At 40.7% G+C, this 13,127-nt stretch overlaps 1 protein-coding gene across 1 annotated transcript; it reads left to right on the top strand.

Moving 5' to 3' along the window:
• The first annotated feature begins 3,782 nt into the window (after nt 1-3,782).
• b3galnt2 (beta-1,3-N-acetylgalactosaminyltransferase 2) lies at nt 3,783-12,568 on the top strand. The gene is made up of 12 exons (XM_084375528.1): nt 3,783-4,056; nt 4,726-4,852; nt 5,279-5,379; nt 8,182-8,381; nt 8,627-8,722; nt 9,427-9,537; nt 9,651-9,729; nt 10,301-10,484; nt 10,823-10,948; nt 11,122-11,281; nt 11,363-11,419; nt 12,335-12,568. Exons 1-12 carry the CDS (start codon nt 3,948-3,950, stop codon nt 12,470-12,472), a joined length of 1,488 nt encoding a protein of 495 aa, XP_084231654.1. The 5' UTR covers nt 3,783-3,947; the 3' UTR covers nt 12,473-12,568.
• Nucleotides 12,569-13,127: the final 559 nt, after the last annotated feature.

The raw sequence follows: 13,127 nt of genomic DNA on the forward strand, positions 1-13,127 counted from the left end.
CATGCATGTATTTACAGCCTCGCCTGGGAATAGACTGAAATTAGATATAGTTTCCCCTTCTTTTTTTTTTTTTTTAACACCTTTCAGACACTATTCCACTGTGCTTTATGGTCTGGTGAACATATCAGGCCAAATTGCTTGTTTTGGCTGTAATCAGTCATCAACCTGGTGATTTGCTTACATAAGTCGCCTAAACGTTATATAACTGAACAGATTTTATGAAATAGTATGGAGGCTGCTGATAAATGACATTTATAAGACGGGTCAGGTATCCCTTATTGATTTCTCTGAGCCAATCCCAAAGGAACAGGATGTAATTAAAGAAAAGCTAGAGGTCGTCTTTTAAGCTGTGTTGCGGATTATTATCGACATTTATAAGTTAAAGGTCCTTAAAAGTTATTTTCCCAATCATCTGTGAATGATTTGGTCCCACATGAACACAGTACTGTCTCCTAAAGTTAGAAAGTTTTGTTTTATTCACATGAGAATCGCTTTACTTCTTTTTCCTGTGCTCTTCTCGCTGGTTTGAAGTGGGCGGGGCTAAATTGGACAAAAGTGATGTCATAAACTTCAGTGCACCAATACGATGAACGTTGACGGGTTGTTTGGTTTAATACTATCAATAAAATCTGATCCAGCCACACCCGCACAGTCCTGATGAAACAGATTAGCTGGATGTTTGTTTTCCTAACTTTAAAGGTGAAATATATAGGAATTTTAGTTTAAAACATTCAAAAAGTAAAGGTGCACTGTGTATTTTTGGAAAAAGAAATTCAAACCCAGAAAGAAAACATTCACAATATTATCAAAGTAATCTATTTTTAAAGGGGAATTAAGTCCCTTGAATAGTGTTTAAAGCTAAAAGGTGGCTACTTATAAGGGTCTTGAAATATAAACAAAGTAATATGAATGATATTGAGTTGTCCTTTTCTCTTCTGATACAACATAATGTGAAATTTGACGTTGTATCAAAGCAGTCCATGAAGTTAGCATGCTAACTAGCTAGCCTTGCATGGGTCCCCCCCTCCCTCCGCTCTGTAAACTTCCTGCTAATGGTCGTCCAAAACTCCCGTGCTGGTGAAATGAACACTAACATTCCCCCGGTGTTCTAATAGGACTGCTAGCTGCACTGCTAACTGAGCTAACCAGCTAACAGCAGCTACACTTAGCAGCAGTTAGTGGTTATCTGGTGATGTGCTGCCCCCCATTTGTTTGGAGTTTGAAATCTACAGGTGGCCAATTCTCACGTATTGCACCTTTTTAAATTGAAATGTTGGACAAATAGTCGCAACTGTTTGTCCAACACGCAGCACCCTCTTTCCTTAGACCCTCAATCTGGATAAGATTATTAAAAAAAAGACATTCTGAAGGAGAAAATTTAGGTACTTTAGAGAAAAGTATGGATTTTATGGATGATTAGAATTAGTAGTACAAGAAATAGGTCTCAATATTATGTGGTGTACACATGCTCCTCAGCTGGGACCTGACTAGATAAAAAGAAATCTATATAAATCCAGAGAGATAGTGCAGTGAGCGCTGAGTATTTTGAACGCTGCAAGGCAAAAGACAGAGAAAAAGAAAAAAACAAAAACGCATACACATGGGTTGGAGTAGTATAAATAGAGCATTAATAGGTTTCAACATATAAATAAAAAGTTAAAGAAGAGTTAAGAACATAAACAACAAACTGGGATAGGAGGGTTGGATATCCCCAGTAAGGAGCAAGAAACTCCTCGAATATACTATGAATAGTCTTTTCCTTTCAAATGAATAATGTGTTGCAGGGAGAGAACTATTTATGAATATGGCTGCAAAAAGAATTATATAATGCACAGGAAAGTAATTATCCCTGGGGCAGTAGGTTATCTAATGCTGAGAATCTGTGCTCGAGCAATTTTCCAAATTGAGCATTAAGCCCCCAAAGTGTACGCAAAATACATGAGAATAGTAATTTCTGATAAGATTATGTATCTACAGTCACAGCATGCTGTTTTGCGGCTGTTTCATTTCAGCTCGTGACATTACCTCACGGTGCGTTTCATGCCAGTGTTTCCCATTACATTATTATTTTTTTCTCCAGAATTGGTGGTGATGTCTTTAAAATAACATTCATGCAACACTGGAACTCCATTAAAATCAATACAAATGAAATGTTTACAAGCATGGCAGCAGACGCTTTTGGTGTCGTGGCCCACTCCTCCTCTCCAGGAGAAACGGCGGCTCTCTTAGAGTCAGAAGAAATCCTCCTCAAACAACCGTCTCCATGCACAATAGATTCCATTTAAATGATTTATGTGCGGCACACACAGTAACGGGGTTTAATATGTTTTAATCTTAAAGCCACAACATGTCACCTGGGTTTAAGAGGAATAAAATGATTCATATGTTAATTTTCTTCTTCTGCTCTGATGCTTTTTCCTCACTTCATTAGAAATTCACAATGCAGACTAAAGCAAAACAAACCCAAACAAGTGGCACCTCTTTCTGTGATAAACATGGGAAGCTTCACCTCAGAAACACTGTTTGTGGCTGCAATCAGTGTTTTAGTGTTTCAATTTACTTCTAAGGATAAACTATTTATTGTGCTTACTACATCATTCTGTTTACTTAAAGTGGTTTGAGTGAAAAATAAAACTGCACGGTGCTGCTAAATTTTTTATGGGGCCGTGAAAAATGCTAAAATGCATAGTCGAAAACCACTGTGGTGCACAGATTTATGTTTTCAGTTATACAAAATCAGAGCAGGTTGAGATCGATGGATAGCAATCCTGCAGTATGTGCAGAAATTTCAAAATGGAGTACAACACATTTTGTGTTCTCATTATTTTGTCTAATCTCTGTAAACTGCATATCATAGTATATGTTTATTATATAAATAATACAGATGGTGCTGCTACTGGTGATAATATTCCTGTGACTCATACATCATTATAATTCATAACAGTTCTTTTTTTTATCATTTGTATTGCTGCCTTGTCATTATATGTAAAAACAATAGTTCAATTCTTATCTTTTTAAAAGAATCTGTCAAATGTACTTCATTGAAATTCAAACTCAGATTGAACCTTTGATGTTTTTTTTTGTTGTGTTGATATTTTTATGTTTTTATTTTGTCCCATTATCCCCCCAAAACTTCTCAGCTGGAGTATATTTTTAAAATTACGATAAATTCAGTGATGGCATGTAACTAAGTACTCTTACTCAAGTACTCTGCTTAAGTAGACCAACATTTTTAAAGTACTTATGCCCTACTAGTATTCCTATTGTCTGACACTACATTTTGGAGGCAAATATTGCACCTTTTACTCCACTATATTTATTTGATAATGTTAGTTACTTTGCAGAGTGCGTGCTGTATCTTAGGAAAAGTAGCGCATCTTGAAATTATTCTATTTTATCAGCTATCGTATAAAAACAAACATTGATTCTTAAGTTTTGATACTTAAATACATTTAATATCAGATCATTTCACCAGTAATTTAGCAGGATATCTTAACTTTTACTCAACATTGACTTTAGGGTAATTTTTACAACACTGATTAAATTAAACTAAATAAAAAAACTAAAAACTAAAAACTAAATAATAATAATAATAATAATAATAATAATAATAATAATAATGATAATAATAACATGTATTTTGAGGTTAATTATATCTTTACCGATATTTTATTGCATCTTTTATGGTGCATAACTGTTCTGGCTGGCTACAGAACTCCATCTCCCAGAGTACACCGCGGCGGGGCTCCTCGCCTCCCATTGGTCCGTCTCTCCTCGCAGCGGAGGCAGACATGAGGCAGTGGTGAGAGCCCGGCGGAGAGCTGCGGAGCTGAAATGAAGCGCACACACGGAGCGGCTCACACCACCGTGCAGTTCCGTGCGGCTCAGGAAGAGGCTCCGCGCCGCTAAAGCTGAAGGCTGCTCCGGCTGAGTGAAGGGCTCCGTCCATGCGGAGGCTAGCGCTCATTCTGCTGCCCTGTGCTGTCGCCGTCCTGGTGCACTTGTGGTTGGCACATCGACCCTCCTCCACCCCGCCGGACAACAACACACACTCGGGTACTTTTTTAGCCTCAGCCCGCGGGCTTCACCTCCTCACAGCCTCGCAACTTTTTTTCCCTTTTTCTGTTTTGAACCGAGCGGCTGGCTAACTTTGCTTTTACCGCCCCGGTGTGTGTGTGTGTGTGTGTGTGTGTGTTTGTGTTGTGGTCGTGAGTTTGTCGTGTGAACAGGTAGTTTAACGCTGTGTGTGTTTTCAGAGGGAAACAGTGTGAGTGTAACAGTTCAGTAGTGTTGGGCGTTGCTGGGATAATCTCACGTCTGGAGACTGGAGCGAGCTGAGCATCTCTGCCTTGTTACAACCACTGAGCTGCGTGCTGCTCTCAGATGGATTGTCACTTATTATCAGGGGCATGGTGGAGGGAGAGGCAGCTTCTTCTCATCAGAGCAGAGGACTGTAGTTTACACCAGCTTTTGATGCATGAATACAATTTTCATGAGCTCAATTATAGGATGTCTCACAGTGAGTGAGTGTTAACTAGTTTTCAGAGGATCAGGATGTGGAGCATAAATCAAGCATGAGTGTGATTTTAGTTTTTTTTCTCTCCATCATCTCTGGTTGTTGCCTTATTGTCATATAGTCATATTTTACCAGCTCATTATCACTTGGTGGGGAATGACACCCTGTTGTTTTTGAGATTTGTTAAAGTGTTTCTGTTTCCGATCCAGATGAGGCGTTACCTTTCTATGAAGTTTTGGTGGGAGTGCTGTCAGCGAGACACCATTATGAACTGCGACAAGCGATAAGGGAGACCTGGCTGGGCTACCTTCGAGATCACCCCCACTTCCAGCACAGGTCTGCAAGGGTGGAGCTCTGCAAACTTCACCACTTGCTTTTCTTTCTTTCTTTCTGTCTTTTCTTTTATTTTCCAAGGCCAGATTCATAAGGTGGGAAAATAAAAGCCCGCAGCTGGCAGCAAATAACTGACTGCCCCATCAACGCTTTTTTATCTTTACCTGACCGCCGGCCAATATTGTTCTCTCTTTCATTCTTCCTCTTTTTTTTTTTTTTTTTTTGTCCATTTCCTACTCATTCAGTGATCTGAGCACAGATAAGGTGTGATGGCCTTTAAGCAACCCTCAGTAACCATGGCAACGGAGGGTGGATAGACGGACAAGCTTTAGAAATCTTGCAGCCTAATATTGCACACACACACACACACACACACACACACACAAAAAGATGAATGCAATAGTGTTTGTGCCTATTTTTTTTTCCCAGAGTGGGGGTGAAGTTTATCGTGGGCGAACATGGCTGTCCCATTCCAGAGGAGGACAGAGAGGATCCGTACTCCTGCACCCTCCTGAACTTCACCGAGCCAGGTAAAAAAAACAAAACACAAACAAATCTGCCTCCTCGTACACACTAATGAGCCGGACATCTGCAGCTGAAATGTGAAAAAAGATGCTCTGAGTGCAATCTGTTGCTTGCAATGTGAGGCGGGCAAACAAAAGTGGAGCTCAGAGGCAGAATAGCAGGAGCAGAGTTGAAAGACTGAGAAGAATGCATGTTCAGAAAAGAAGTGAAACACCTTTATTCGCGTTCACCCACACCTCAAGGACACTGTTCTTTTCTCTCTCTACCCAAGGCCGAGGCAGAAATCTCACACAGTCAACTCGGCCGCTGCAGCCGCTACTACAAGAACTGCGTGCTTACACTTGAAAAGTAAAGCTATAGGAAGCACTGATGCACTCTATAGGAAATAATTGAACGGGCTCACTGTCAGATTGAACGTCCTCAGTAATTGTTACGTCTCTCACCTTCACAGAGTCAGTCCTGTGCAGACGTTTCACTACTTTTTCCCGTTTGGTTTCAGTGTTTGCTGCCTTCATGAAAACATAATTACTGCTCATCAGAATAGGCTCTTTCAGACGACGGCCTTTAGGGTCAGAGCGATGTTTTATTTTTGCGGCCCATTCTCTGCTCTCCACAGCGTTAATGGTTGTAAGTGTTGACGTGATTTGCTTTAGAATCGGAGGCAGGCAGGCAGGCGGGCGAGCGGGCGGGCGGGCTGTGATGCGAGATGCTCAGTGTGATTGGAAGAGGAAGAGACAATGGCTGCTTTTAAACACAGTTGGGTACCTGACTCAGGATTCAGGTCAAAGCACACGTTAAGCGGACAATTAATTGTTGCTGAAATCTGTTTGTGCGTGCTGCATTCATCACAGGGTTTTTTTTGGGACTACAATAAGGTGAATGCTAATTAGCTGTTTTTGATACTTCTGTTGTCAACGTGAGGTGTCGACAAAATCATAATGATGGTGAAAGATTTTGAGACTTCAGTTCTGATATAAAAGACTTTGTGTTTGATTGATCTGTTTGTTGAAATGTTGTGACAAGAGCTGAAACGATTACACGTATTTGTCAAATGACACCCAATTAATAAACAATTAATCATTTAGGTAATTTTTTAAAAAGAAAAAGGCCTTTAATAAGCTGGTTCCAGCTTCTGAAATATGAATATTTACTGACTGTCTTAGTCAGACAAAACAAGCAGTTTAAAGAAGGAGAAAGCACGCTGTATTTTCTAACTTTGTTTTTTTTTTTTTACATCAAATATTCATCAATCAATCAAATGAATATGCAGATTGATTTAATTAATTGTCATTTGCAGTTTTAGTGTTGACTTGATTTGCACAGAACGTACTTCACTGCTGAGCTGTAACACTAGATCTGCTTGATAAGGTCAAAAAATCTTATTGTGATTATATTTCAGTTACAATATGATTCAATGAGTTAATTTATCCTGTTATCTCGGGATAACAAAGTTCATCTCTCCAGATCTTGAGAAAACAAATAAAATGTAACTCATTAACACAGTGAAACTGAAATTATATGTTTGACCCACGACCGTTTAGGGCCTCATTCATGATTAGTCTGAATGATCAATTTTGCATCACAATTTTCATTTTCACTGACTTAAATCAGCATTATGTAGAAATTGGCATTTTGTGTGATCTGGCGCCACCCACAGTTTGAGTGCAGCACTACTGTTGTAAATACAAATGTCAGGTCTGTAACAGTTTGTCAGATGTAAAGTAGGTGCTGACTACAAACAAATCTCATTACGTCAGCACAATGTGATGTGTTCAAAACATGTATGTTGAAGTGAACATGTGTAACACCGTGATCCTACCCTCTCACTGAAGTTACATAGTGCAGAAACAAGTGATAGAGGCATCATTCATCCTATTACAAGACACTGTACCATCAACACGATGTTGAAGCTGTTATTTTTAAGTAAAAAAGTTACATAATGATGCTTTAAAACTGTGGATCAAGATCAGTAGACTCGGACATCTCTGCAGCACTACAGTACTTCCTTATAATGATGTTTCACCTTCATCAAAAAACTGCAGCCTGTTGCGATTTGGACACTGCACTTAGCCATAATGTGATTTCGATTATATTTCCATTTATCGTGCAGCCCTAGTAAACACTGAGAATGTCATAAACCCTGGGTTGTTGCCTCTTATCCAAAACATCGCCAACAGATGTTAAAAAACCCTGAATTTGCTGTTAATTATTTATGTTTTATTCATTATTCCTCAGAACAAAGTAGCAGTCTCACGCTGTCCAGTGCCAAGAGACGCACTGCTGTTATTAATTTTGACAAGTAAGCACAAACTAATTATTTATGCTAAGTGTGTATAGGAATAATTCATATATCCTCACACACTGCTAAAATCCTGCCGCTCAGTTCCACTCGGTCAGTGTGAGAAACATTTGGTTTTATAAACTGCTGCTTTCTTTCTTCTTCACTTCTAATTGACTCAATTTCGGAGTGAGCAGCAAAACTTATGCAGAATGCATAGAAAGTAAAAAGGGCCCTTCCTTTTAACAGCCTTGATCTTTTCATTGATCTCTGGGGTAATAAACTGCTCTTTTGTAATTAAGAAACCTCGCTCATGAGCAGAAGCTCGCTTTGAAGACAGCCGTCCTAAGAACCTGCTCCTCAAAGTGCTGATGGTGTTGCTTTCCCAGAGCCTTCCTTCTTCGCTGAGCGCTCTCCCTCTCCCCGAATCGCTCGGTCTTCATCACCGAAAAGAGACGGTCAGCACGTTGGGATCGTAATAAATATCTTGTGTGCTTGTGCAGTAATCGCTGCCGTCCCTCTGTTCCAGCGGCAGGCCAGGATGCGGAGATAGAGATCGTGACGGTGTCTGACCCCTCGGTGCTTGTCCCCGCTGACGTGTCGGCCATCGCCCTGGATTTCAAGGTCCTCCACCCGGTGGTGATCACCAGGCTGGGGGTGTTTCCCAGCGGGAGGCAGCCTGAACTTCAGAGCAATGTGACGGTGAAGCTTCTCCAGCTGGACCAGGAGGTAACACAGCCTCGACCTCGGAGCATAATGTTTCAAATATGCTGCTTTCTGTGGACATACACAGCCTGGAGGCAGCCGGAGGACGCTGCTCGTACCGCCTCAGATATTTACACCTAAACTCAGACGTCATTTTCGATTACTTGTCTTTATTAGATATAACAGTCTGTGGTGTAGTATTCAGTGTTGAAGAAGGTACATTTGCACATTCATGAATTCTTGATGATGAGAGTTTGTGTTTTTTGCAGGAGGCTGTGGTCACTGCTCGCTTTAGTGCCATCAGCACAGGGACCTTGGTGAACGGAGTGTGGTACAAACCAGTGGAGCAGTTCATTTTGCCTAAGGTCAGTTCCTCACATGTACTCAAGGCCGTCCCCACCTGACTCCTTTTTTACAGCCTTAAACCTTAAACTGAACACAGCTACCTAAACATCATCTCTTTCATTCTTCCTATAATTATTAGCAGATTAATGCACATAGTAGGAAGCATCCTATGAAATTGTGTAATAAATGATTTCTCTCTGAAGTACATGTGTACATTACTGCTGCATGATAAGAAATTAGAAATGTACATACTACAGTGGTGTTGCACTCTGAAACTGTGGGGGGCGCCGAATTGCACAAAATGCCAATTTCTACATAATGTTGCTTTAAGAGAAAGCTGCATCCATGCATTACTAGAATGATTATACAAAATAATTTCATGTATATTTTATGGCGTACTTTGTAAACCGTACAACATCACCACAGACACATATTGTAATGTGTGGTTTGTTTTGGCGTCTTGCCGTTCCCTCACAGTGGTTGTTTTTCCTGTGCCGTCGATCTGAATCGACATGAATGCAGCATGAATGTTTTGCAAAACTGGTGGCGAAACACTTGAATGAGCCTGAATCAAATCTAAGTTTTTAAGCGTGGATTGTAAACTACCCTAAGTAGTGTCAGTGTCAGCGTCAGTGTCCTCCCGGTAGCTACGGCCCTGCATACAGTATAATATCCTTCAGTTTAAATACCGTTGGACTGAACAACCTTTTCTTTTTTTGTCCAGGGGTTTGAAGGGACACTTGTCTGGGAGAATCTGGACTCTGCTGGATTGAGCACAGTCAACTCGTCCTCTGTGCAGCTCAGTGACGGAGGAGGCGTCCTCAAGATCTCCTCTGTACGTACTGATGCTTTGTCAAAAATAAAAGAATGAAGAGTTTTCTCTCTCAAGGTTTGAAGCGAACGAAAAGTTCAGGAAGTTAAAAACTTTGCTGTGTCCTTGAATTGCAGATCGCAGAGGGCATATTGCCTCATAGAAGCGCACTTGGATTTCCTGGTTTGGCTGGAGGGTTCACCTTTACTATCTATGGTTGGTCCAGCAACAGAATTCATTCTGAGCTTTTTATGAAAAGGGTTGTAAAAGGAGTCCCAGTCCCTATGTAAAAATAAAAAACCCCACTCTGTTTAACTCTGGCAGGTTATGAGATTATCTGCTTTTCGCCTCAGGGCTCTTGCACATGTGCCAAATGAAAATAGGATTTTCTTTCCCCTCTCCACCGTGTTGTTACATTATTGATTGTGCTGTACCTCTTGCATTTTTTTAGTTTGCATTTAGGTTTATCTAAGAATGAATTTGTAATCATTTCTGGGAAAACAACATTAAACTCACCATCCAATATCCTTGAAAACAGAACTAATGATCCATTATGTAAAATGTTATAATTGTATTATTTTGTTTTGCCAGCAAGTGATTTAAGTTGTTATCCCTCAAAGGTGCTTTAATTTGTTCAAGACCAAGTGTGAATAAAAAGTTAATTTGTTTTTTGAGATTTCATTTTGGACAAAACCTCGTTCACCATTTCCCTGAATATATCCATTTTTTCCCCCATTACCCCCATCATGAACCTCCCTCTGCCCACCCCCCGCCACCTGTGCATCAGATGGAGACGGCCTGTCGGGACTCCTGCGGGGCCGCCCAGCCAGGATGGAGCACCATGCCTCCAGGCTGAGAGAGGAGGATGCCGCCTTGCAGCAGGAGAGCCTCCGGCACGGCGACATGGTGTTTGTAGACGTGGTAGACACCTACAGGAACGTGCCTTCCAAACTGCTTCAGTTCTATAAATGGTATGCCAAGTGCTAATGACTCGATTCTCTGTCTCCAAATTGCCTGGGCCCTCTGAGGAAATCAGCAACCCGAAATGAAAGTGTGTCGTCGCCCTCGAAATGTCTCGCTGTTACAATCGCAATTGCAATCACTCAGTCATGGAAGAAGTACAGTTGTGAGTCATCAGATAGCAAAATATACAGAGTGATTTTTGGCCTTGACTCGACAAGTATATTATTTGTAAGCACGACCTCCTGCCCTTCACTCTCAGTGGTATTTGAAAGTAAATCCACTCCGGGATATTGCTAAAAATCAGAAGGTGGGCTTTAATTAAGTTTCCAAATTCCCTCTCTGGCAGGTCTGTGGGAAACGCTGACTTTAATCTGCTGCTGAAGACTGATGATGATTGTTACATCGATGTGGACTCGGTATTAATGAAGATTGACCACAAGGGTCTCAAGCGCAGCAATTTCTGGTGGGGGAAGTAAGTACAACTGAGTGTCCCAACTTATATTTTGCTTTTGATTGTCGTCCACTTGTGTTTAACTTCAGTGCAGTCTCAGGTGAACTTCAGATGAAACAAACAGGAAGGCTCTGTCAAACAATGATGGGTCAGGCAGACGTGAAGATGTTGATTTATCTCCCGTCCTGACCCAGTTTCAGGCAGAGCTGGGCAGTGGATCGTATCGGGAAGTGGCAGGAGCTCGAGTATGCCAGTCCAGCCTACCCGGCGTTTGCCTGCGGCTCAGGCTACGTGGTCTCTCGTGACCTGGTCCAGTGGCTCGCCAACAATGCGGATAAACTGAAAGCCTACCAGGTAGAGTACCTGCTAGCAAGTGACTATGGGGGGGTTATCAGGGCAGAAAGTCCTGAATGTAATGTGAGGAATCTTTTACAGGGAGAAGATGTGAGCATGGGGATATGGATGGCAGCAGTTGGACCACAGAAATATCAGGTACGAAAAAAAAATTTGCTTGAATGACGACCCGATGAATCACTATGATCGTAAATGATTTGGATTATTGAAAAAAGTCTAGTGTAGTTGTAAAATGCAACTTATCAGACCTTGTCAGGGACATGATGACAAAGACTTTCCAGCGTTGTCTCTGATGTTTTTATAGTCCAACATTTATCAAGATGAGTAGAGCTGCAACGATTAGTCATCCAAAAAAATGTGTTGCCACCTATTTATGAATCTTGCTTTTTTAAAATAAAAATGTCAAACATGGTTCCAGCTTCTTAAATGTGAGGATTTACTGCTTTTCTTTGTCATTTACGACAGTGAATGAAACGTGGCACCAGGTCTTAATGTGTTAAGGATAAGGATAACAGTTTTAGTTTGTCAGCTTGAACAACCTGCTGAAACTCATTCTTCAACTGAGATGAGCTCTTTCTTTGGGTTATCAATCAAACTTTGTTTGTAAAGCCTTGTTTGTACAAGTGAGTGACGTTCAAAGACCTCTACAAATGAGGGAAGCAAGAACAAGAAGTAGGGCAAATATCTTAATCATTTATAATCACTTTATTAGCAATGTGTCAGTCCTCGGGGCTCCACAGTACACTAATACACTCAAAAAGGAAAAACATACAATATAAATGTGAATTATGATAAATGACTGAACTCCTCTGACTCCTAAATCTCTCACTTAGCACAGCCTTAAAACATTTTCAGCATTTCACTGCACAGGTTGTATGAGCATGTGATAAATTAAACCCCTGAAATCAGAATTTTGCTGCCGTAGTTCGTGTGAACTCTCCAACATGGAGTTCAGTTCCAGCGTATCAAAGGTGCATGTTAATAATTACACCTGAGCGGATCAGTGTGTGTGCGTTGACACAGCCACTGTCCTGCCCTGTTTTGTGCTGCCAGGACCCCGGCTGGCTGTGTGAGAAGGAGTGCTACCTGGACATGCTGTCGTCTCCCCAGCACACGGCCGAGGAGCTGCACATCCTCTGGGACAGGAAGAGGGCCTGCGGGGACCCCTGCGGCTGTCCCTGGGGCCACTAAACCTGGTTCACACCACACTCACCAGGTGGCGCTGTGGGTAAAAATGCACTCAGCACTGGTTGTCAACTTTGTTTCAGCGGTTCCCTTAAAACTTTTATCAGCTATTATTATTATTATTATTATTATTATTATTATTATTATTATTATTATTATTATATGATAAAAACACTTAGATTTTTTAAATGTGTTGGAAAATAATGTGAAAAAACTTGAGATTCCTTTGCAGGTTCTTATTATATTAACAAAATGACTGTGCCAACATTATAAACCATTTGCAGCTTCAGAATATGTTAAAAACTCACATGTAGCTGTAGCATACTGTCAGTGTTTTTATCATGAACTCAGTTATTACATTTGAGGTTGGAAATGTCTTAAGTGGAAAACAGTTTATTGAAGGATGTTTTAGCGTTGTGATAACTTGACAGGGACAGACAAGAACCATGTGCAGTACCAGCATGTGACGATCATCATGTACAGAATCATTGCCGTAAGACTTGAGTACTTTGTAATATTGTAATTATTGGTACTCTGATACTTGACGGACTCAAATCTAAAAGGTTTAAAAGGGACATTTGTTGAAATTTTAAAGACAACTGCTTTACGTTGATATATTTTGTAAATTATTGTCTTTTCATTCTCTTCACTATTTGTAGAT

The sequence above is a fragment of the Pagrus pagrus genome (genome assembly GCF_965226575.1).
Source record: "Pagrus pagrus genome assembly, chromosome: 15".
NCBI classification, from domain to species: Eukaryota; Metazoa; Chordata; class Actinopteri; order Spariformes; family Sparidae; genus Pagrus; species Pagrus pagrus.

What these genes read in the sequence shown, in the direction of transcription:
- b3galnt2 (XM_084375528.1), top strand. Translation starts at nt 3,948, where the DNA reads ATGCGGAGGCTAGCGCTCATTCTGCTGCCCTGTGCTGTCGCCGTCCTG. An exon ending in CACCCCCACTTCCAGCACAG is followed by an intron (nt 4,853 to 5,278) that starts GTCTGCAAGGGT and finishes TTTTTTTCCCAG; the next exon opens with AGTGGGGGTGAAGTTTATCG. An exon ending in CCTGAACTTCACCGAGCCAG is followed by an intron (nt 5,380 to 8,181) that starts GTAAAAAAAACA and finishes CCTCTGTTCCAG; the next exon opens with CGGCAGGCCAGGATGCGGAG.